Here is a 25,010-nt window from a genome sequence, read left to right on the forward strand (position 1 = left end):
GCAGACAAAGTCAAGTTTGCACCTCAGGGCTCCCACTGAAAAGTTACACTTTGCAAAAAAAGGCCAAGCAGTCAGAGAAATAAAGCTCCTCACTTCCAAGCATCCACATCCATTCCTGTGCTGTTGTTATCAGTGTACCAGCTTTCACAGTCCAATTTTACACTGCTGACAGAGAGTGTTGGGGTAAAATAGGTATTCATACTAGATAAATTCTATTAGCCCAACTGGCCATGAAATGTCTTGTCCTCCCATCTTGAGACTTACTGCTAGTGACTATGCCTTTCCATAGTGATTCAAGATTTGCTCTCAATATAATTATCTGATTTACTCTAAAACTTCTGCTTCAGTCTTTCCAATGTCTGTTTAATCAGTCTGCCTGCAGTTTAAGATGCCTTTGGACATTAAATAATCTCAAGATAGCTAAATAACTTTCTCCTGTTGCACTGACTACTAAAGATAAATTCCATTCACCACATTGACATAAGTACTATGTCTTAAAATTGCCAAATTTTAGTTTAGGTATCAGCCAAAGAGTTACACCTGTTCATAACTGAACCACAAATAAACAGTCTTGTCCTCCAGAACATGATGTAAAAAGACTTTTTGCCAGCCTTATCTGTCTTGTACTAAGTCACTTCAAGTGAGCTGACATATATTCGTTTTTTGGATGACCCAAGGGGTACCTAATTCTTGAACTATCTTCCTTGGCATGATGTATTTTGTCCTGAGGCTTACCCCTCTCCTATCAGAAGCAATCTCCTATTGCTTCTGGGGGACAATACTTTAAATCTTGTCTTCTCAGAAGGTGATTGAGTGAAAAATTCTTGAATGCAGCCATAGCCATGTGAAATCTCACCATGAACATGCTGCCTGAAACAAAGCTGCTCACAGCAGCACATGGAATAAGGAAGCTGCCTTCAGGGTGTTTTCTTGGGTTTTCACCAGTATTACATGACCTCTCAGGTTATCGAGTGTTAATCTTGAATGTCAGGAGTTAAAAGCAGCATGTAAAGGGGCAAACCCACAAGAAACAAAACAGCAGCAAAACAAGATACCTTAGGAAACAGCGTAAAGAAAGGATCACTTGGGAAATACATCCTCCTTGGCTCCATCGGGGAAGAATGATTTACACTTCTCAAGGCTGAGTTTACCATCAAAAAGGATCTTGCACGACAAGTATGCTACAAAAGGAGGAGTGGTTGATTAAATGGCCAGAGGCAACCAGATTGTATTGCTGACAGAGTCTGCTGCATTTAGAGAGGATCCTTTCTTCCAGGGAGCTGGAGATAGAATAGAGCTGGGATGAAAGTAACTTACAGAAGCAGGCAAGAAAGAATAGAAGTGCGGGATCCACACATGCAGATCTTTTATCATTTTTGTTTGTTCAGGAGTAAAACAAAGCAAAATATTTAAATGCTGCTTATGCATACCCAGCAATTTATATCAGTACCAAGAAACTGCTATGACAGATGAAAAATCAACTTAGGTCTATTGAAAACTTGGGACTGCAGGCCAGAAATCCAGTACAAAGGTGGGTGAACTATACAGTTTCTGCTTAAGCAACAGGCAGGGTTACCATGCAGGGTACACTCAAGAAAAATGAGAGACTTGAATTCCAGCTTGCCTTGCATAGCAGATAACTTCTTTACCAAAGGTAAAAAAACACCAAAACCGAAACCCAAAAAAACATAAACCCAAACACACCAAAACAAACCCCAATCACTCAACCAATTAACCAAAACAAAAAAACCCAAACAAAACAAAACAAACAAAAAAACAAAAACCCAACCCCACCAAGGCATTTAACCCCAAGAATATTTATCTATATAAGGTTCTTCTGGTAGTAAATCACTTGAGTATCTGAGTTAATGATTTCATGAAGAAAAGCTACCACTGTGGTCAGGTGAAGGGTGAAGAATTCCTTCCAAATACAGCGCAGAAACAGGTCTCTTCCCACAACTTTACAGTCAGAAGGAATATTTCACTCAGATGCTATAAGTCTGTTAAAATGAGCAATTTTTGCAAATCAAGACTGGATGCTATCACAAACAATGTTCTTAAAAACTTAGCAGGTAAGGCAGAGCACGGATGTGGCAGAGGAAACAACAGAAGATGACGGTCTGATCAAGCTGAAGGAAAAATCTAAGTTGGATAAGATCTCGCAAGTGCAGGATGTTGATGTGGCAGTTCTAAAAGATCCCCACTGAGTTTGGGAAATCCCTTTTGCTTGGTCAGCTTCTTTTATCCCCAATGTAACAGAAGATCTAAAAGATTGGAGAGAAAACTTTTCCAAATGGCAAATCTTCAGTCGTCACCATCACTGAAATTACAGCCAGAAGCCAGAGAAATTGCATTGCAAAGATTTTCAAATAAGATGTTTCATTCTTCATGGTCTGCAATGAACTAGGAGTGTGATGGGGACACACTGACCTAATGAAATGCATGAGAACTCTCACATGACAGATAAAACAAGCACATTAGAAAGTGTCACAGAAGGAAAGGGTAGGGCAGGAACAACAGAGGCAGAGAAAGGAAATGAAGAGAAGCAGTTCAGATGAAGTTATCTATCCTATTAGTCTGGGCAATATGGGTTACTTTAATGGTGACTTGTTTTGAAGTTGGATGAAGGATTTGATTCCATGTTTTGCTCACATTGTCCTTCTTCAGGCTCCTATTCCAGGCTTCCTGCAGGTGCCCTAAGCACAATAAGTTTTGTCAAATCTTTTTTCCAGTCTTTTAACATTGGCCAAGTAACTGACTCATTGCAAGCAGAGGAGTTTGGTTTGATCTGATGCAAAATGAGTGCACAGGGAGATGGCATGAAAGATGAAACTATGAGCCTAAGGTAAAACAGGAGGGGGGGGAGAAAAAGCAGGTGTGTGTGACTAAGACACTATACTTAGGGAAGATAGGATGCATTACCAAGCAACAGACAATGAAAACACTGGTGCCAACACCCAGTGTGCATGAAGTCTGGCTTATTAACCCCAGTGCCAGGTGCTAGGCCTAGAAGGCACTTTTCCCAGCAGGCTCCAGATCAGCCTTCTCCAGATGAACACAACTTTTGGTGTTAACATGCATACATGGGACAAGGATATAAATCACTGCATAATTTTTACTTGTCTGTCTTTTCTGTTTGCAGCAGACAGACTCCTTTTTACAAGCTATTCCTATTTTAAATGCAATTATCCTTGTGATATAGATGGAATGCAAAACATGTCTGAATGCAAAGGTTCTGATAACATCAGATATTGAGCCAGGGTTTTCAAAGTTATCTCAGTTTTTCTACTCTACACTAACCCATTAGCCAGTATTCTAATTTATTGCAGCAAGCATAGAGATACAGTATTTCTGGTGCTAACAGGTACCTACAGGTTATCACTATCCCAGTGAGATACTGAGTATGTAGGTATTGAATTGCAAGAGGATGAAAAAAAACCCCAAACAAAAACCAAAATCAAAACAAAACAAAAACAGAAAAACCAAACCATCAATAGACCTTCCTTTAAATTTTAAAGTGACTAAGTGAAATTAAAAAAAAGGACAATTCCAACAGTACTCAGTAATCATGATAATTCACAAACAACAACACAAAAAGGTTAGTATGGAAGATGTGTTTAAAAAAACCAAACGTCCCCAAAGACACTTCTCCAGTATTTGTTCCAAGTTACATGCCCATAATCTGGCTGTGTATTTCTACAGCCATTTAAAGTTTTATTCTTCTCCTTGTTTTTTTCAATTTAGATGTTTCCAAAACTATTGAACATCATTATGACAATTTCAGCTAATAAAGCCATAGATTAAAATAGACTTCCTTGGAACTGGGAGAAGAAAAAAAAAGGTAAGTGTTAACCAAACAATTCCTTCCACCACTTCTTCATTCCAAACAAACAAACATTATTTATGGGCTAAAAATTAACAGTGAATACTATATTCTTGCTTAGCTACACAGGGGCCATCAAATACCTAACAATACACATCAATAGTACCTAATCAAACTTCACACAAGGAAGGAGGGCATGAGGAACATGGTCAAAATTATGAAAATCTGATAATGGTTTAAATTACAGATAAACTGGTAGTGCAGGGTTAAAATGGAAGTTGATGTTTTTATGAGGAAGTTTTAACAACGTTTCATGAGTGTTAATATAATTCAGCACTAAACACCAGTGAAGTTTCTCATGTTTCAGCTGTGTGTTAGAACTTGGGGTTATTTCTGAAGCTGAGCAAATCTACAGCCATATGAGACAAAGTCATGCAAACTTTGGGGAGCAAAGAGACTCCCCCAGGGAGGACAGAATAGGCAAGTCTAGTATTTTGTACCTATGTCAGTAGGTGTTTTACATCTTGTTCTGGAATCACTGGATTTTGTTAAAAATACTAGAAACTAGAGTAGAAACTAGAAGCTGGTAATCTTTCCCCAGTGTAAGCAGTGATAAGAATCCCCAGTTTAGAAGTGAGAGTACTCTCTCACACCAGCAGTGTTCTCACCCAGCTTGTTTCTGAAGAGTTTGCCTTGTTTTATCACTGGAATCCCCTACAAAAGCTGGATTGACTTCTTTTGTGCATTGAAAGGCTGAGTCTGCAGCTCAGAAGCACAGGACTACTTAAGTAATCAAAGGGCAGCAGGTTTTAAGCAAGATTTTAATCTGAAGAAAAAAAATAAAATACAAATGACATTTCAGGCAGTAGTTTCTAATTGATCTGCCCTTGGGGCAGTTTCTGAGCCAGAAGGAGTAGCTTATTCTTTCATACTTCTTTAGAGGGGGGGAGAAAGTCCTGATCTGCAAATAATCTGTATTAGTTCCTACAAAACTGAGAAATTCAGAGAAAGAAATATCATTAAATTCCTACATAGATCAGTGAGATGTACTCTGGTATTTATTTTTTAAGACCTAATGATTTCCAAGAGTATTATTTCAAAATCCAGCAAATGAAATCCATTTTCTATGATTAAAAAAGGGATATTTTCAAGGTTTGTCTCCACAGGGCAACTAAAAAATAAAAAAAAAAAAAAAAGAAGAAAAAAAAAAAGACTGCTGCTAGCAAATGAGTAAAATCTCAAGGTTTTAGAGGTATCAGCTTTAAAGACTGCAGAATTACCACAGAAAGCTAGCAAAGCTCGGAGCATTATTTCCCCTGGAGCTAAGTTCGCAGCAGTCACAAGACTGCAGCAGTTGCAGACGCGATTTATGACATCCTCTGAATGACCTCTCCAGCTAAAGACTGACTAAGTGCGAGCCATGGAAGGTAGCTCCGTCTGCCCGCATCACATGGTGCGCACTCACAGCACAGCACAGCACATGGCGGCGCGGCACGGCACGGCGCGGCACGGCACGGCGCGGCACATGGCAGCACGGCACGGCGCGGCACATGGCAGCACGGCACGGCACGGCGCGGCACGGCGCGGCACGGCGCGGCACATGGCAGCACGGCACGGCACGGCGCGGCACGGCGCGGCACGGCACATGGCAGCACGGCACGGCACATGGCAGCACGGCACGGCACGGCGGGCAGAGCTGTCCCCGGCCCGGCGCTGCCATTATGTAAGGGAGCACAGCACACGGCCGTTCCCTCCCCGCGGCACCCGCTCATGTTCGCTGCCTCACAGGTGTGGCTCTCATTTTCTAGGACAAGAACTGTCCTTTGACTTCAGCAGCGCTGTCAGTGCAACAGCGGTGTCTGGGGTTAAGGAGTGGCATATGAGCAAAATAAATAACTTGAGCTATTCAGCACATGAATGATCCCATTTTCTCTGTTTCTTCCAGAAACAAGTGGGCTTGTTCTATAGCTGTCAAAAGCTTTACTGTATTTATCCACAATATTCCCATGGCACAGGTATGCATTTAAAGGCAGGCAATTCCAGTGTATCGAGAAAAAAATGTTGTCCTGCTCTCAAGAACTGAATTAACTATGAGGTGACATTGAAGCTATTTTGCCATGGCTTTGCCACAGGAAGTTCAGTCTAGCAGATTTAGGCCTGGCTGAAGGAAAAGTATGCGGAAAATATTTCTCCCCAAAGGTTTGTTAGAAGAGTAAGTCACATGCACAACAAATCAGAGAAAAGTGTAAGATATTAATAGGTGTGATCTCTGCAGCGTGTCCTTCTCAGCAGGATCAAAGCATATCCACTTTATTTCATTACAGTAGAAAGAAAATCCAGCATGATCTACTGAGCATCTCCAACCTGAACCATGAAAGTGAGTTGTCATAGCTTCTTTACAAATCTATATCCCACATTTCTCTTGCATGCAAAGTAAAACAAGAAGCAATATTGATACTTCAACCACCACCACTACATCTCCATGAGTGTATCTTGCAGAGATAAATGGGGCAGTCTGCAATTCTGGGAATTGCTGCTCCAGACATTCAAAGTACTTCCCTGTCAGTTACACTGTGTTCCCATTTGATGAGCTTTCTTCACAGCCACACCAATACAAACACACAGCTTACTTTTCTGGCTCCATAGCAAAGGGTTGACAGTTTGTGGGTGTGGAGGAAAGATAAGAGACTGCAGCTTCTAAAAGTGCTGCAACTCCACACTGTAAGAGACTGACCCAGTTCATCCAGTGACTGAGGCTGGAATGGGGTCACTGAAGCAGGTCCCACCTCCTCCCTTTAGGCAGGCACAGGTTGCACAAGTTGAACTGCAGTGTGGTCTTATTTAGTGACATTCATCAGCATTACTCTTCGAGATGAACTACCTCCCTTCCCAACAAACTTGAAATGTAACAGGCTGCTTTTGCAGTGATGCTCTTCTGTGAGGCACCAAAAACTGCTGAAGGAGAGGTTTGGGATGGTGGGAAGGAAATACAGCTTTATTGAACAAAGGGAGGAAGAAATTAAGTTTGCCACTGTTCCTCTTGGCAGTCTGGTTTGAACAAGTAGCTATCTTTGGCTTAGACTGGTGAACATCAGTAAAAGCCTGCTCTTGTCCAAACATTATCAACAATTCTTAAAGGGAGAAAGTACAAACCAGTCAATCTATTTTAATCAAACATTACTTTAAACATAATTGCTCTTCTCAAATCTAACAATGATTTGCAAGACAAGTTATGAGAAGTCTGGGCCACTATTATATTAATTCACAGCAGAACATCTGTGCAAATGTCTGAGATGAAAATTTTATTTACTATAATAATGTTCTACTGTCACCACTTTAAAAAAATCTCAAAGTTCAACAGTTTTTTATATTTTCAAGAACTACTGAAGAAAACAGTTTTAAAGCATTGGGGAAACTGAATGAACCTCCTACATAATCTGGAGGATGTTCACGAGAACACAAGATCAAAAGAAAGAGTAAATAGCACTATTTTAACTGCAAGCATGGGGGTAAGTGTCTTTTTACATGTTCTGTTAAACTACCTTTTAAACTATGCTCTTCTGCCTCCCCAGCATCCCTGAGGACAGAGCACAGAACCACCTAGGGCAGAGTAAGAAACAAGAAACTTTTAGCCAGGAATCTTGTTAAACTTTAAAAATTACAGAATCAATAAATTCTATGAAGAATTTTACACCTTGGATAAAGTGGAATGAAATAACTGATCTGCCTTAGCATTATTTTGTACTGCTCCGCTAAAGGTCTAGTCCTATTAAAGGATGAGGACAAGGAGGAAGGCTTAAGCTTTTCCAGGCAGACTGGCAAGATGCCCTTTTGCAAGGTCTTTCAAGGTATGATCTCAGGAACTGTGGCAGAGAAATTAACTTGAAGTTAATAATCCTTTTCATTCCAGAAGTTTTGAGTGCACCAGTCAAAACAGCTGAGAGCATCAGCCCTGCTGAATACTCTCCTTTGATGCACAGAAGTGACCAAGCAAATCAAGTCACTGCAGTGGGCAGGACTACCAGAATCATGCATTTTGGTGCTTCAAACATTAGGTTAAGGTGCACTATTTTTCTTTCCTTCTATCCAGCAATATGAACTCAACAAGTTCTGGCATAATTATCTTGTCCCAAAGATGCTGAAACAGGCAGCAATCAACAAAGGTTGTAACTTTAATTTACCTAAAAATTAGGTCAGCCCCATTAACAAAGAATGTTTCCAAAATATTTTTATTTAATCCTTTAGGTGACTCATGCCAGTATCCAAGTCTCTGCTTTTGATCAAAATGCATGTTATGGCCATCATTTCAAAGCTGACAATTCCTCTAGAAGGATTATTGCTTACACAGATCCCAGCTCAAGATTCTGCTCACATGCAGGCCTCAGCATATGGCAGCCCCAGCAAGAAATGCTTTCCTCTCAAGACAAAACTTGACCCAACACCTCAAACCAATTTAGAACAAAAATCAGTGTGTTTAAATCACAACAAAACCCTGCTTTGCATGGTTGCTCATCTGAATCAATTGCACTGTTGTGGCCCAAGTCAGTTTGAGATCAGCTCAGCTGGTCAGAGCACGGTGCTAATAACACCAAGGTTGTGGGCTCCATCCCTGTGTGGTTCATGCACTTAGGAGTTGGACTCAATGATCCAACTGTGTGTACCTTCCAACTCAGAATATCCTGTGATTTTGTGAATTTGGTTAGACAGCATGGGAACATTCCACTATTTGTGCCTGGTGATGTAAACACCCCAGAAAATAAAGTACATTGCCAGAGAGGAAGAGCACATTGAGTTCCACTCCTGTTTTTCCTTCTGGTACACATACTTTCATTTTTAATATTCTGTCTATAACAGTTTTCCACATAGTAATTCTCCATTTCAAAGAAATTGGATAAACTCTTAATATAAAATCATTTCTGTAATCCCTGCTATCTGTGATGTCAGATCTCCAGCTGTTTTTTAATGACAGGTCCAAAAAATTCACTTATTGTAACTTAAATAGAAAAATTACAAAGTCCTTCCTTCAAGTAAGGAAATAACCTTAAGCAGTTCATGCACTGGATGTCTTAACATTGTTCCTCTCTGAATTACACTAGTGAAAGCTTTTCCCCTTAAAATGAACCTGAGTAAATATGCTGGCCAACAGTCAGACCCACTGCCACATGTGAATTAAATGCAGAGTAGTTTGAGCAAGAGCAGCACTGATGTCAAAGCAGAAGCACCCCTGAGCGAGCAGCTTTGAGGAGATCAGCTCAGAAAGTTTCCAGTAGAACACCATTCCAACAGAAAGTGCTGACTTGATGAAACCCAAAATATTCCACAGGAATGTGCTAATTCAATCAAAACTTTTGAAAGAGGACAGGCCAGCTCTCCAGGCCAGCCAAGCAGCCTAGTGAGCTGACTGGCTCTCCCCAGCCCTGCAGGGTCACTGGCTGCCCCATCTGGCCAGCTGCCAGGCTGCTGTCCCTGCCCTCTGAGGGGCCCTCGAGTCATAATAAAACTAATGGAGTCTTACAAAGTGTGCTGAGAAACAACACAAGAATTTAAAAATGAAAACCAGAATTATTTCAGAATCAAGTGGCAGGGTTTCAGCAGAAGGTACTGGGTATGTTTGTTGCAAAGCATCTAAAGTCATGAGTCTCTCTTGTGTCTCCTCAACTTTTTATAGAACATCTTCCAGTGAAAAAAGCTGTATTAATATTGCAACAACTCAATAATTATATTCAAAATCTAAACTTTACCAGGCACCTGTAATCATCAGCAGGGAGTTCAAGGTAAGTTGCTTCCAAAGCACTGAGGAAATTTACATAAATGCCGGTATCTGACCAAAACATGGGGCTACAATTTAAGCAAAACCTTTCACAGAGCAGTCCCTAAGAGGGCTCCCTGCTTGTCACCAGGACAAATTTGAACAAGATGGTGCAAGGAGCCTCATTTAACACTCTGGAGAAGCTCAAAGGATTAGGTATGGCTACACAATATTTTAGCAGTCTTTCAAAAAAAAATAAAAAAACCAAACCCTGTCAACTAGCAAGTAACCCACTTTCTTCAAAAACTGATTTTTGGCAACCTGTGGTTAGCCAGTGCATAGGACCTACTCTGGCTTCTCAACAACTCAGCAACTCAGCAAGCATTTGCTAACTGCTAGGAAAGGTTTTTGAAGACAACATCACCAAGCACCATGATATTTTCTGCACAATACCATTAATTTAACCAGCTTTTGTATAAAGATGCCTGGATATTGGTTCATGTGTGAACACCACAAGTAGTTTAAGGAATGTGGAACAAAGTTCCACAGAAAAAAAGAAAGAGCTCTTTTAAAATGCCTAATTCAGTCAGCAATGGGATCTCTGTTACAGACAAGTCACATGATTTTGAAAGAATAAGGCTAATAAAATATATTTATATGAAAATCAGCACAACTTCCAGCATAGAACTGAGACAATTTTGTGACCACTCTTTCAGAAAACACATGTAAATCAGACAGCTGCCGAAGTTTGCAGTTCACTGACCCTTTCAACTGCCAAATGCAATGCACAAAGGTAGCTCAGAAAGCAATTAGAGATTGGCTGGGAGGACTCATTAATTTATTTAAACTTCAAATCACAGCTAAGCAGTCTTGTAACATTTTTTGGGGGGAGACTGTATGCCTCAGACTCATATTTAAAAAGAAAGGTTTGGCTTCTCAGAATGACAAAATACATGCAATTTGCTCCCTGGTGTTTCTTAGAAATAACTAATACATTTACAGTACCATGAGGAAAGACATCTAGAACAGAACTAGACATAAGCACAGTTCAATCCAACTGCTCAATCTCTAAATACTTCTGCACCTGCAAAGTCTAAGTCTCTCTTCAACTCCTTGCAACACAAAACTAAGAGCTAAAAGAAGGTGAGGAGAAAAAAAAAAAGGAAGAAAAGAAAAAAAGATATTTTCCCTTCTATTGATAATAGGACTGGGAAATATCAGTGACCAACAGAAGCAAATGATGCCTGCTTGGCTCTATTCTAGTATATATGGCATGAGGCCAGGATAACAATGAGAAAGTAAAGCATAAAGAGATGCCTTCTATTTTGGAAGCAGGTATCAAAAGTTGACAGCAGCATCTTTTCTTCTCTCAAACAAAACTTGAGATGCCCTTGGCCTGTGGCAAAAAGGCCGATTCATCACTGATCTCATGATGACAAACAGCAAAACAGACAAGAAAAAAATGCATGCATATAGACATTCATATACAGGTCTGGGCCTGAAATCATGGCAGCATTAAGTTACCAACCTGCTAGTTAATTTTTTTCATTAGCCCCATTAAAGGGACCACAACTATAACACAAAGGAACAACTGAGCACTGCAGAACTGAGAAGCCATATCCTCAATTTCTTCATGCTGCAGTAATTTAAATAGCCAGCTACAGGCTATAATTTCACCTTTAGTCCCTGACTCCAGGAACTAACCAACTGGAGCCACAAGGATCAATGCACACTTCTCTGAAGTGTGCATGAAAATGAGACCATACTTCTACGTATCTTTTTCAAACCAGCTTACCTAATTTGATAGTTTCCTTATTTCACACTTACATAACCATTTCCTAGAATCAGTTTCTGAGGCTCACTGTACAGCAAACACTCCTAAGGCAAGAGATGACAAGCTGCTGTTAACTCCTACTGCATTGCCCACAACCACTTTTGTCATGCTGCAGATTATCCAGAGTGTCTTCAGCTGCCATTCACAGGTTTTTCTTCTGCTCATCTGTTGACTTAAAAAACTGTGCAAATGTAACAAAATGGCCCAAAGGGGCACCAACCAGTAGTGTGTAAGCTGAAACAATGCAAGATGAAAAAAGGAGTCTGAATAAGAATATATCACCACTGTGATTCAAACAAACATCATAAATGATACTGAGAGGTTACATTATACAATTACCATATCTTCAAACAAAAGTTAGTCAGCTGAGTGCACTCATATGTACATGTAGGAAGCAGCAGGGGAAAAGGATTTCAGTCAAATTTGTGCACCCCCCATCAGGTGGATTAGTGCCAGAGCTTGTTCTCTGCCAGTCTGCCTCCTCCTGCTCCACCCTAACTGATCCCAAGTGCATTTTCCTGCCCTGACTGGGGTGACTAGTGTGCTTCTCTTCTCTCCAATGTCCAACATCTCTCAGTACACACCTTATCTTGGAAAATGCTCAGATCTGAATTTAAGAAGGAAAAATAAAGAGGAAAAAAAGCACTCTTTGTTAGATGAAGTCAACCTTCTCAAATACATTTGTGGTAACACCGGGAGAAAAAAGAAATATTTACTTTTCCTAAGTACTGTGCCTTCAAATGGATTTCGCTACTCTAAGCATATGATTTCAAATTATTTTTGCAGTTAAGAGCCAATAGTTTTGGATAGCATTATGGTATCCAAAAAATAAGATGGGCCCAACCATTCTTCAAGACTTGTTTCAATAAAATGGTCCAGTGTAGAATACCCTAACAGCAAGGTACCTGGAGGGTCAAAGAGCTCGTGACACTGCAGGTTATTTAGTTAGTAAATAACCTGTGTTGGAAGGGATGTCTGGTGGTCTTCTGGTCCAGCCCCTCACTCAAAGCATGGCCAAGTTAGACTAAATTGCTCAAGGATGGAGGTTGCACAACCTCTTCAAGTGCCTTGACCCCTCTCATTATGTGACATTTCTACTTAACACTGAATCAGATTTTTCCCTGATGTAACTTGTGAGCACCAACTTTCAGCTTCTTGCTGTTCACCTGCAAAAAAGCCCAGCTCCCTCTCCTCTCCACAATTTCTTTCTAACTGCATTCTATTCTGACATCTGATGACTGGTGAACAGTAATCTCATTGAAGATGCACTGGAAGATTTTCTGCCAAAGCAGGCACTAAAATTTCAGTAAGACTTTTTAATTCCTTGTTTCCTCAAGCCTTTTTTTGTGCTTGCCCTAGTAGAACTGAGTGTCAGCCTAAGCCACAGTGATAAAAATGCTTGAACTCAGTGGCAAAAGTCCTGTTTGCCTTGCATTAAGGTTTGCCTAGAAGGAGAGCTTAGTAGTAGGGGAAAAAAGCAGTGCTACTACAGGTGATTCATTTAATATTGGCCAGTTTGATTAAAATAACAAAAACATATAGCCAGTCTTTATGAAGTATCACATATGGAATCAAATGAAAAAGGAGAAGTTCTTTAGTTCCTCCCAGAAAATGTAATTTTCTTGAATAATGTGCAAATGCACAGCATGTCAAGTAACAGTCCTTAATAAAGTCCCCAGGAGACTCACTTGACCCACCTCACTACCTGATGTCATTAAATGAAAGGAGGTGTAAACTACACACATCTCCACTGGACAATAAACACACACTGACCAGTAGTCAAAAAATGGAATAAACACATTCAAATAAGAATAATTTTATGTTTGCAGGACACAGGACAAATTATATTGGCATGCAGCATACAAAGACCAAGTTCTTAGGAATTAATTAGAAAACAAACTACAAGCAAAAAACCCACCTAATTAATGAGTCCACCAAACCAGTTACCAAAATATCTTATTAAGTAAAGGACTATTATCACACCAATGTTTAAAATGAATAAATAATTATCAGCTTACTTCTTTCTTACCATTGTAGGTTATCCTTGGTTTTGTCAAACACATCACAAGATGTAAATCCATTTCATCAGAAGATACAAATTTTGAACATACAGGGCACTTGAATCCTATGGAAAATAAAAATATGTAAGTGTGAGCATACTCAACCATGTAGCAAATATATAAAAATAAAGAAAAAAGAAATCTGGGGGCTTTTCAGTTTTGCCCTGACATTTCTTACATAAATAAGATTCCCTTGATTTCAAAAGATCTCAAAATGGACCATTGTTTCTGGAAATCATTCTGTTGACAATTGCAAACATTGTTAGCACCTATGGAACACTAATTTAACAACTTAACAGTTTAGGGCAGGAGCAAGAGAATCACATGACTTCACTAAAACAAATTACAAATGTGTAGAGGATAGAGCCATTAAAATTTGAACTTGGGCAGGAATCCTGAATCAACATGTTTGTTCATTTTTACTGGGAATTGTACTGAAACTTCAACCAAGGATCTTGGTTTTGCATCTTGTCATACAAGCTGCAGCATCTTTTACCGGTCTGGGGCCCTGGGAAAATATTAACTCAGGGGTGTTGCCTCACCTACTGAATCACTAAAACTTCCTGTAGCACTGAATTCGTTTTACTGTTCTCATCCTAGCCAAACACAACCTTGTTTAGCTTTTGAGGTCACCGCCTCAGGCAACATGGGGCAAAGAATAATTAAGACAGTCTGGATTGTGATGCAACTGCATCACAGCCTATGACAAAAGTGCTTCATACCTAAATTTATGTCACTGCCAAAGACAGCAATCTTCCAGTTAAAGGACAAGATCAGCTGGACAACTTTTACAATCCACAGAAGAGCCTGATTGATTTTGATCTGCTGAATAATTAACACACAAGTGAGAGACAAGAGAACCACCAGCAGGGATGTTGATGCATGGTAGCTGTTCAGGAGTGGACCTACTGGTATTTTCCAATAGGACAACATTCAGCAAAAATATCGAATCTACATCCACTCTCAGCGCAAAGGCACAACTTTCTCTCTGATGCTGTGAAGAGTAATGATGCAGGCCTGTATAAAAGGTCACTGCACCTTCCACCAGCATTCCCATCTGGGCCTGCTCCCACATGTTTTAGTTTGTTGCCTCTTGCTTCTGTACTTCTAACCTTGGGAGTCCACAATAAACCGAGTCAGTCAAGGATGACAAGCAACTTGATGCTGCACTTTCAAACAACTGATGCCTGAGAATTTTCATCTTTACTGTTAATTATTATCCAGATGTAGATCAAGCAACTAACCTGAAGCATTAGCACTTGATACAAGTACTGCACTTTCCTTATCAAGAAAATTATGTATTTCTTATGGGCAGCTCATAAGAAGCAAGTCAAAGGACAGCTAGTAACAACCATAAGGAACTCAGGGCAGCAGCTGAACATGTGCTAGAAACCACTTCCTGAGATAAAGTACAGTTCTGCTTCTTCCAGTTTTCAATTTTAGTCATATCTATTTCTTTGCGTCAATCTTACACTTCAGTTTGATCACTGCTCTTCTCTTCTTGATTTTATTCCTCCTCCCTCAACCCACATTTTTACAAACAACAGATCAATAAGCATAGCACAGCCAAATATGTCTTTTGGAAAAAAACAGGTGAAAGCATTCATTTACTTGTTGAAAGCTTTATCAGTGACCTTTCAGCCACTGTGTAGCCTCCTTCACACAGATGTCCTGGGTGACTTCACGATGCTGAATTGTATCCCCATTTGTCTGTTTAGTCCAGAAATAAGTTTTGCACCTTTAAGACTGGTTCAGACAGCAAAGAGGGGGAGAGAAGAAGCACAGAGTTTGTTTTCAGAAACTGCACTCACTCCTCCACATTCCTGCTCCTGGACTGTGTTGTCTGCAGAACAGACAGTGAGAGAGAGCTCTCCTGTGCTTTTAGTTAGTTTTTGGCTAGCTGAGGCAGTGAAGTTCCCTGGACTGTGTTGTTTGGTTTTTTTTTTTCTTGGAACTGTTCAAACATACTCTGGACTGAAGAACCCAGAAAAACACCAGGAGCTCACTCACACCTGTGGCCCACCAGGCCCAGGACACTGCCAGAGAGACTGGTAACAGACTGGGTGAGCTGAGCTGCAGCCCACAAAGAGGGCTTTCTGAATTTATTATCTCTTCAGAGGAGCAAGAGGTTTTTTGGTTTAGTATTGTTTGTTTTTTGTGCTGGTGAACACTTGGCTTGTTAAATAAATAGGGGGTTTTCCACTTTTCTCCAAGGAAATGTTTTCCCAAACCAGTTAGGGGAGAGGCTGCTTGAATCTGCTTTCTAGAGGAACCCCTTCAGAGGTTTTCTCTCAAATTTGCCCTAAACCAGGACAGCAGACTACACTTCAACATGATGAAAATAAAAATTAGTAACTCAGTCTTCCAAACACCCAAGCCCACCACCCATTACTGTTCTGTTAAAAGTTTCTTCAAAAACTGACCCAGGGTAAATTTTCTCTCAATCTTTATCACCCTACTGCTGCTGATTGCTAGGTTTTGACTAGATTTAAGACCCAAGCATTATTCTCATTTATAACCTTCTGTAAGGCATAATTGACAACACAGTTTGATGTGAAAAAGCCTCGAACTTCCTTATATGCTTCAGACCGAGTCCTGCTGTGACAGAAGGGGGTGTTTGCATTACAGCAAGTTGACTTTTATTTTCATGGCTAGTTAAGCACTGAGACAGTCATTAACAAGTTCTCTCTGCTTTCTGGACAGAACTCTTCTAGCTTATTCCCTAGAGTCATGAGCACATGTAATTGGGAGCGACAGGGAGCAGGGACAGCCACCAACAGGTCCTTAGAACTATTGTTAAAGTTAACAGTGTTAAGAAGGTATGTATCCCAGGAATTCTTGGAGGAAATATTTTAATCCAAATAAAGTACTGGGGAGAGCTTGAGTGAATAATAATGATAATTTAATAATAATACTGCTTTAATTTAAACCATGCTTCAAGATAGACAGCAGTGAAAAATATTTCAGGTTATCCTCCCCCAGAGTATTCAGATGAATATGCTTTTACCACCATGCACCTGCCCTTATACCTAGTAAATAATTTGTGTTCTAGCAATATAGTAAGTATTTTAACAATACATTTTGTTGTGGCTTGTCCTGTGCCAGAGGGGATGTGAAGGTAATGGTTAAACAACTACAAATATACTGACACAGCAAGTCTGGCATACCTGGCTGTTGTAGCTTTATTCAGTGTGCAGAACTGAAGAACCCGAAGAACAGAGCACATCACACTTAACTAAGATCCAAGGAACAACTCAGCTGACCAAAATAAAAGGTGTGTTTGTGAAAAATATGGTTTTCCAGTGACCACAGTCAGCTGTATGCCAGAGACTAGCATAATAGCAGAAAAAGAGCCTTGGGCTCACAGCACTTGCTGAAACATTCTTTAAAAACAAGTGAAATCTGATTTCTCATGCCTTCACAATGTTGAGCTGCAATCCAGCTCCTGGATTTAGCCATCTTCCCCAAGAGATGCATAGTGTAAGTTTTGTGCGAAGGAAATTGCCATCTCCAACTCCTTTTGGTAACCCCAAAGAACAATTACTTTGACTACAGACAAAATATTTACTTTAGTCTAACTGTATTTGAAAAATATGAATAAGCAAACAACATACACTGTCCACAAGCCAGTTGAAGGTCCTTTAAAATCTCATCTTTTTCTTCCTTTCCTCAAATCGGAAGGCAATACCTTCAAATCAGCATGACCCAGTTTACAATTAAGTACTGGGAAAGAACAAAGACTCTATTGTACCCCTGCCCAGCAGGATAACAACATTTATAGCCCATGTTTGTTTTTACTGTCTTCTCAAGGAACAATTCCAATAACTTAAAGAATATTTCACATGACTTTAACAATCAGCAATGGGTCAGAAATAACTTGTTTTACTGGGTTTTGTAGATAATTCACAGACATTTGGACAAAAAAGTGGAAGCAGTTATCAGATGAGGTAGCATCACATGAAGTGTCTTTCAAAAACCTATGAAACTCAATCAACTACTTTCTCACCCTCTTTACAAGGGCAGCACAACAGATAACATACAGTTCTAGGTAAAATCCAGCTCTTAGGAAGGTGTTGATTTCAGAGCATCCCTTATTTTTGTCCCAGATAACAACTATCACCTTTGCATCAGCATTATCACTGTCAGCACATCACTGCAAAGTCCTTCCTTCTCCCTCAGTAGAGAGCTCGGGCTGTGACACACCGTAAATCCACTGAAGGACCATCTCTCACCCCATTCCCTACATACAGAAGTACAGCACTAAAGAACCGAGCACCAAAACCGAGCAAGCACACACACCTCTAGCTGACTTTTGCAACTGCATCCTTAGGAGGGCACGGAGCCAAATTCTTACAAGCTCCCACCATCTAGTTTCACAACCCTAAGTACAACACTGAAAGTAACACATTACTTAAAACAAAACCAAAATCCTGGGGGAAAAAAAAAAAACAATTACAAGAAACAGAGGCAGAACAGAAAGTTGCAGTACAGCTACTAAAAAATCCCAAGGTGACAGAGAAAATCTGAAATAACTAAACCTACTTAAGTATCAGGACATAGCAGAGGTGAATTCTGTCTCATTCTCTCTTTATCACTTTCTTCAAGCTCTGCCATCTTTTGCACGTGAACCTCCAGTTAGCTAAGAAATCCCATATTCTCTGACATCAATCTACCAAACTCACACTTTTCCTCTCTGGCAGACTTGGGAATTACCCACAGGGACAGGTTGATGGGTGGCCACTCACTCCATCAGCATCAATTTCAAGCTCTTAGCGATGCCTTACTGTGTTTGCCTTGCTGTGCAAACATCAGGCTGCTTATGTTTGCACATCAGTGCACAGCAGAGCAAACATAAACATCCAACGAAAAACAAACTCTCGGACTGCTAAGATTTTTACAAAATCATGCTGGCACTTATTCTGGAATATCTACTTTGTGGAACAGAAAAAAAACCCCCACAAAACTGCTAAGAGCTTCCAGAAAACACAGGGCAGAGTGTCACAGAATTGCACATAAAGAAACATATTAGACTTGCACAGAAGAGTGGATGATCCTTTCAGACAAATATTAAACAGTTGTAGAAAGAAGTAAGCACAAATAAAACCTGCACCAACACAAAAGACTGAATGAGCCTGATCAGAGTAACTTTTCAGCAGAAAACATCAACTGGAACACTGCCAAAGCCAAACTAAAAGCAGAATGGGAGCAGCTGCTCTTTTAAAGTATGCAGCCTATTACTATTTTAAGTCTTTGTATCCTTGTGTTTTCAAATAAGATGGATAAATCTACCTTGTTTTGCAGTAAAAGAAGTCATAAGAGAAATCCTTGCATCCACACACTTTTTCTAAAGTGTATTTGAGAATAAGAAGCCTGACAAATGTTACTTACATATTCACACATGTTCTTTGGTACTTCAAAAAAGAAGTACAGACAATCTGGAAACATAACATCCAGTAAATTTGATGTATGAGGGTGGTATGCAAAATCACTATCATACAAAGAAAGCCTGCATAATAATGCTAAAAAGGAAACAATACAACACAAAAAAGAGTTGGTTACTTCTTATGTGTTCAGTAGACATGGAGAACAGTCAGTAACTCTGCTCAGTATAAAACACACATAGACACTGGGAAGTGTGCACCCTTTATCTTTTCCCCCTAGTCTGAAAACAAACAGGTTACTCTGATGTTTCCTCACAGGCCTTGATGCCAAAACCTTTTATTGCTCTTCTTGTCCTCTCTCCAATCTTACCATCATGCACTGCCAAGAACTGGGCAGAGATTTCGGGCTAAGACTTCATAAGTTCTAAGCAGAAATTAATACTTCCCTATTACACTGTTCCATTACAGTAGGTGTTAGTATATATAGATCTATTTATACACAGTGATATCTCTTTTATGGGTGTATATATAGGTAGGTACATTTTAAACAAACCAACAGGTGATTGGCTCATTCCTCTCATGTCTCACAACAACCCCTAAATCTTCAGCAAAACCATTGCTAGCCAGGTCCATTTTTATATACAGTGCTATATTTCTGCTCACATTTATTAACTCTTATCTGTCTTTTTTTAATCCATTATTGGCACTTTTTAAACTTGTTAAAAAATTATGAATGCAATTTTTTCCCTCCATAATGCTTATAAGTTTAGCATTTTATTTAGTTTTTTCAAGTGCCCAGCCTCCAAAAAAGAAATTGACTGAAAACAAACCCAAAGCAGACCACTATGACATTTCATTTGAATTATTTTCCTAAGGCAGATGTATGATCTTTTTTCCCCAACTATTTCAGCATTCATCTACTTTTTCACCTAGACCAAATTCTCTGACTTATAAGAATATACATCAAAATAGCATAAATATTTTCAAGTCAAAGCATAATGCCTCTGCTTATTCCACTTCTTCCTTTTTCTGTTCAACTGTGTAGAAGACTGTGAAGTAAAATTTTAAGGACAGCAGAAAAAAAAATGGAAATCATGCAGCTGCTCGGTGAAGTAACAGTCCTGGTCAAGATAAAATTCTATTACTCCCTTCTTCTGTAAACTAATTTGTAAAACTTGAAGTAGTTTAAAAAAAAAAAAAAAAAAAAGCTGTCCAGTAAAGGCCACATGGTCACAGAATTCTCTCTTCTCCTCAGACAGCTGAAATGGAAAAAGAGAATGAGTAATTCTGTAAACAGAAAACCACGAAGCTTTGTGCACTAAAGCATATTGCTTTAACACAGCTGAGATCTTGCCTGGCAAGTTTACCCTAGCCATCAAAGAGAATATGAAAATTATTTCACACTAAATTCAAGAACAAAGAACTAACATTTTTTAAAGTCTTTAAGTTAGAAAGCAAAAGAAAAAAGAACATTAGCAATTGCCAGGGAACCTTCTACATGAAAATTTCTAGGTGCTGTAGCTGGCAATAGAAATGGCTACTCAGAGAAAGTTTGACATTTTATGGACTTAAGTTTTTTGTTAAGAAAATGTCTCAGTGAAAAAAATCACACCTAGTTCTCTACCTTTCATCCTTCCTTCTGTTGTCAATTGTCTAAGCCAGGAGAACACAGCACCACCTGGAAAGACTTCTGGAGGTAAAAAGAAATAAAGAAACACTCCCATCACTTTGGGAGATAATATGAAATCAAACAGAAATAAGGAACACAGTACAAACATTCTAAGCTCTGTCTCTTCTAGAAAACAGTAAGAACAAATAAGCACTTACTGATTTCAGGTTCATAATCTAGTGGGGTTTTCTTCCCCACTTTTGTGCCTTAACACTGAAGTAAACAAATGTGTGAATTCCTTGAGTGAAACAAGGGATTTTCTCTTGTGTTTTCTGATTTAAATGTCTCACAGAATTCAGTGGGAAAGGGGGATATATATAAAGTGGGGAATAAAAACAAATCTGAACTATTTTAATTTAGGAGTCCACAGAATAATAAGAAACTATATGTTTGGATAATACTTTATGTCCTAAGCAAAACGTTATGAAAGACAAAATTTTATTACAAACTTCTTCAGCTCCCTTCATCTTGGTAAGTGGGAAAGTTAGATCTTCAGTAGCAATCACTGAAAAATAATGCAGTACAGAATGAAGAAGATCAATTGAATAAGACATTTTCTGACTCATAAACAAAGCCTTTATCAACTACACAATTCAGGTGTCTAATGCCAATGTAAAATTATCATGTAATGATGATTATAATTGACAGCTGTACAGTTTTAGAAACTGAATGAACACAACCATTAAGACAGAAAAAAAGCGCCCAATTTTAATATATCTTGCAAACTAGAAGATGAAATTACAGGCAGACCTGTTGAAAGCTTGATATTAACTTTAAACAGAACAACAAGAACAGCTGTTATTAGAGGAACAGCCTTTTAAGAGTGACATTTCAGATCAATGCAAGCACCCAACAAAGGGAGAAAGACAAGACCTTTTTGGCTCCACCTGTTTTGTGGGGTCAGTGTTATCCCCCCAGTCCCATCATCCATAGGGATCTGTGGTCAAGCTAAAGGAGAGACTGCTCAAGTCTCTGCCATCCAAAGTCCTACAGTACCTGCACTTTTAAACTCACAAGCACATCAACAGGAACAGTTCTTCAAGTGTCTTGTAAGCCATTTATTCACTCTTCAACTAACTACTTCATTACCTGCACTTGAAACACTCACACCCTGCCCATCACAGATCCACACCACAAGTCTCTCAATGGATCTGAAGTAATTGAAGACTGACAAGTGTGAATATAAACTCTGGTTGGGAGCAAGCTTTGGTTTTCATATAAAAAAGGCTCCACCCACACCCTAAATCCAGAAGATTTTAGCTTTTGGCTTACAACCCTCAAGAAGCACATTTTCAACTAGCAACCAAAAAACTCCCCTTAACAATGAGACTTTTCCCAGAGGAATATCTTTCACTTCCATTGTATGTTCCCAAGGGAGGGTGAAGGGCAGAGAACCCAAGGAAACACACTTCTCTTTTTCATGTAGGTGCGATGACTCCCTTCAAAATCCAACTCAAGGACAAGAAGGAAATACACTTTTCTTCTCTCTCCATCATCAGATCTTTTGCAAGCAGAGACAGGAGCAAGGTCCCCCTCTAGCCTCACCAGCAGGGTAGCATAAGGAGTATGGGAAGAAAGTAAGCCTATCACCATTTCAGAGGCTTCTCTACACAAGTGGAGCTACTTGCCACTCAGGTGAAAACATTGTGGAGCTGAGATGTCTGAATATGAAGTTCAGCCAGGGTGGACACATTTTTGAGCCTATCTTCTTCAGAAAGCAAGTAGCCAGAAAGCCCAATCAATGGTTCAGTGCACAAATATATTTTATTTACACTCAGCAGGCAAGATCATCCTGCCGACATTCGTCTAGCTCAATTGTGATGACAAACAACCCACTGCAGGCCAGCTTGGAAGTCTGAAAACTTTTAAGCAAATGAAATGCCTGAAAACTCTTACTTCAGAGATACTCCATATTCCCATTGCTTTCTTCTTCTTAACTCACTGACCTCAGTTCAAAGAGGAAGAATTCTCTCTCATTCCCAGTCTATCCTGAACCTATACATTTAGTTTTTTCTTTCTTCTTGAATTTTGCTACTCCCTCAATTTTCTCTTACTGCCTGGAGCAACATTTTTCTCAAACACCTGAAAAAGGTCTTTCCACTCATAATTTCACAACACAAGTGGAGGAAGACAGACAGGTCAACTGTGTTCTGTTGTCAGAAGGCACTGCTTGGGCAACTGAGTAATTTGGCAAGACAACAACAAAATTTTAAGTGCAGGGAACCAGTTTGTCTACACTCCCCTGCCCTACTTCACACTGTCAATAAAGATACTACATTCAAAAACATACCAGGGTTAAAGAAAATTTTCCATTAGAAACCACATAATTGAAAAGGGAGTGTAGGAAGAGCTGCTCCAAGATCAGAAGAATCAAGCCCTAGTTTTTCAAAATGCACAGCTGTAAATATCTTCCAAACTTGTACTGTATAGCACAACAAATCTGATCAAAATTACATGAAGCACGACAACAAGAGAGGAGAGGGTGGCTATACCATGCTGAGAATATATTTAATGATAGCTAAAAGGGAAGAGGAATGATGTGAAAATGGTTGAATAATGGTTGACAAGGATGACTAAACCGAACACGTGAAACAGAGCATCTCGTTGGACGCAGAGAAGTCTTCTGAGCAAACTGGCCAAAATGCATACGAGGTCTCACGAAAAAAAGAAATGGGAGGGACAAAGTAAACACTGCACTTGATACGCAGCAGACAGGAACAAAGGAGCAAGCCCCAGGAGAACGCAGCATCTTGGAAGACAGCACAGATAATGATGCTGCTTGAAAGCATGCAGAAGACAAAGTCTCTCGGAGAATCTGAACTATTATTCTACTACACAAACAAGGCGATAATGGAGACCTGAGAAAGCACAGCATTTACAGACAATTAGTCTGTTGTCTACAAAGTTTTTACCAAAGTAAGTGAGGGTAAAAAAAAAAAAAAAGAGGTCCTCACTAAGGCAAAACTTTGTAAAGTCTGATTTAGTCGAAATACTTACCAATAACCTACTTGTTCCTGCAGAAATAGAGGTAGCAGTGACAAAAACAAAAAAAAGGGGAAAACCAATCAATGACAAAAAAGTCAGAGCACAAAATAAAAAGATTACATCTGGGAAGAATATATGTAAGTAAAATGCTAAATTATTATGTGGAATGTTCCCAGGAATTTATATACTAATTCTAAACAGAATAATGATTCATTTTTTGACAGCAGCATTCAATTATATACCAAAAGTACTTATTATTACATTTATTACTCAGTATAACAGGAAAATTTTACCTATTACAGTTTCAAGAAAGCCAGGAACAAAGGTTTCAAAGCATACTTGTTTTCTTGTGCTTTTCATCTAATCTTCCATCACACAACAATAATTTTTATTACTTAAGCACGACAGCAGATTTTCCTGTATCATTATACACTATATTTTCCCCCTTTATCTCTCCACAATAGCAGTCCTCCATAGATGACATCATTTATCAATTCAGCAGGGAAATATCTAACCAATGCACTCATCTACTTTCATTCACTTAAACTGGTGAGAGTTGAGTAAGGAGGGCTGGTTGGTTGGTTATTTGAATTTGCTGGGGGGGGGTTGTTCAGGGTTTTGGGGATGGTTTTTTGTGGTTTTTGTTCATTTGCCTTGATTTTTTTTCCAGAGTAGGAGTATGGCTCATGAATAAAAACAGAACTTATTAGAAAAGTCTGGCTTAAAAATACCATTCATTGTCAGAACAAAGGAATTTTCTTTAAGGATTAACTTTTTATCTAAAAGCATGGACATCCTCTGCTTATCATAAAGCAGCCTTTTGTTTTTAAATGGAAAATTCACGCTAAGAGAAGTTCACTGTACGTTGACCCATTTATTCTTACAACTTGGCAAATATTTACCTTAATGTATGGACTATTGGCCAGACTAGGGTGTTGGATCATAATACACCAGACATTTAAGATAATTAAAGAGAATATTACAAAATATAGAGACATCCAAGGGGTAGTAACAAAATGTTAAGTTCAAAAGTGTACATTGGAATGAGACCATTAAATTCCTCAGTATTAACATAATTTAAGTGTTTAACATAAGCAGCATACAAATTTTGGGAAAATGTATTTTGGGAAAATATGCTGCATTACATCTATGTAATGCAACCACTAGTTTTGCAAAAGTTCCTATGTCCAAGACAGAACCTTTTAAGAGCATTTGAGAATGTAGCATTGTGAAGAAAGCATCTAAAATGCCTAGTAAGAGGAACAGTAAAGAAGATGCATTATTAGTTCAGAAAAAGACAGAACTGAAGTAAAAAAGATATAACCCCCTCAAGTATTTATTGTCAGTAAAAAGTGAAGAAAAGCTATTGAGTTGCATGCTTTAAATAGCTCAATGAGAGATTTGTCCATATTTAGTCTTTTACCTCTATTATGACAGTACACAGCATGCATAACATATTCCACAAAATCTTTAAGAACATCCATAAATCCCAAACCAACCAAACTTTCA

At 39.1% G+C, this 25,010-nt stretch overlaps 1 protein-coding gene across 1 annotated transcript in view; it reads right to left on the reverse strand.

Moving 5' to 3' along the window:
• ZNRF2 (zinc and ring finger 2) overlaps positions 1-25,010 on the reverse strand; it is a 58,711-nt gene that overhangs the window by 14,273 nt on the left and 19,428 nt on the right. The window contains exon 2 of the mRNA XM_058799991.1: positions 13,436-13,531. Within this exon, the coding sequence (XP_058655974.1) occupies positions 13,436-13,531 (96 nt within the window). The remainder of the gene's footprint in view (positions 1-13,435; positions 13,532-25,010) is intronic.

The sequence above is a fragment of the Ammospiza caudacuta genome, chromosome 1, assembly GCF_027887145.1.
Source record: "Ammospiza caudacuta isolate bAmmCau1 chromosome 1, bAmmCau1.pri, whole genome shotgun sequence".
NCBI lineage: Eukaryota > Metazoa > Chordata > Aves > Passeriformes > Passerellidae > Ammospiza > Ammospiza caudacuta.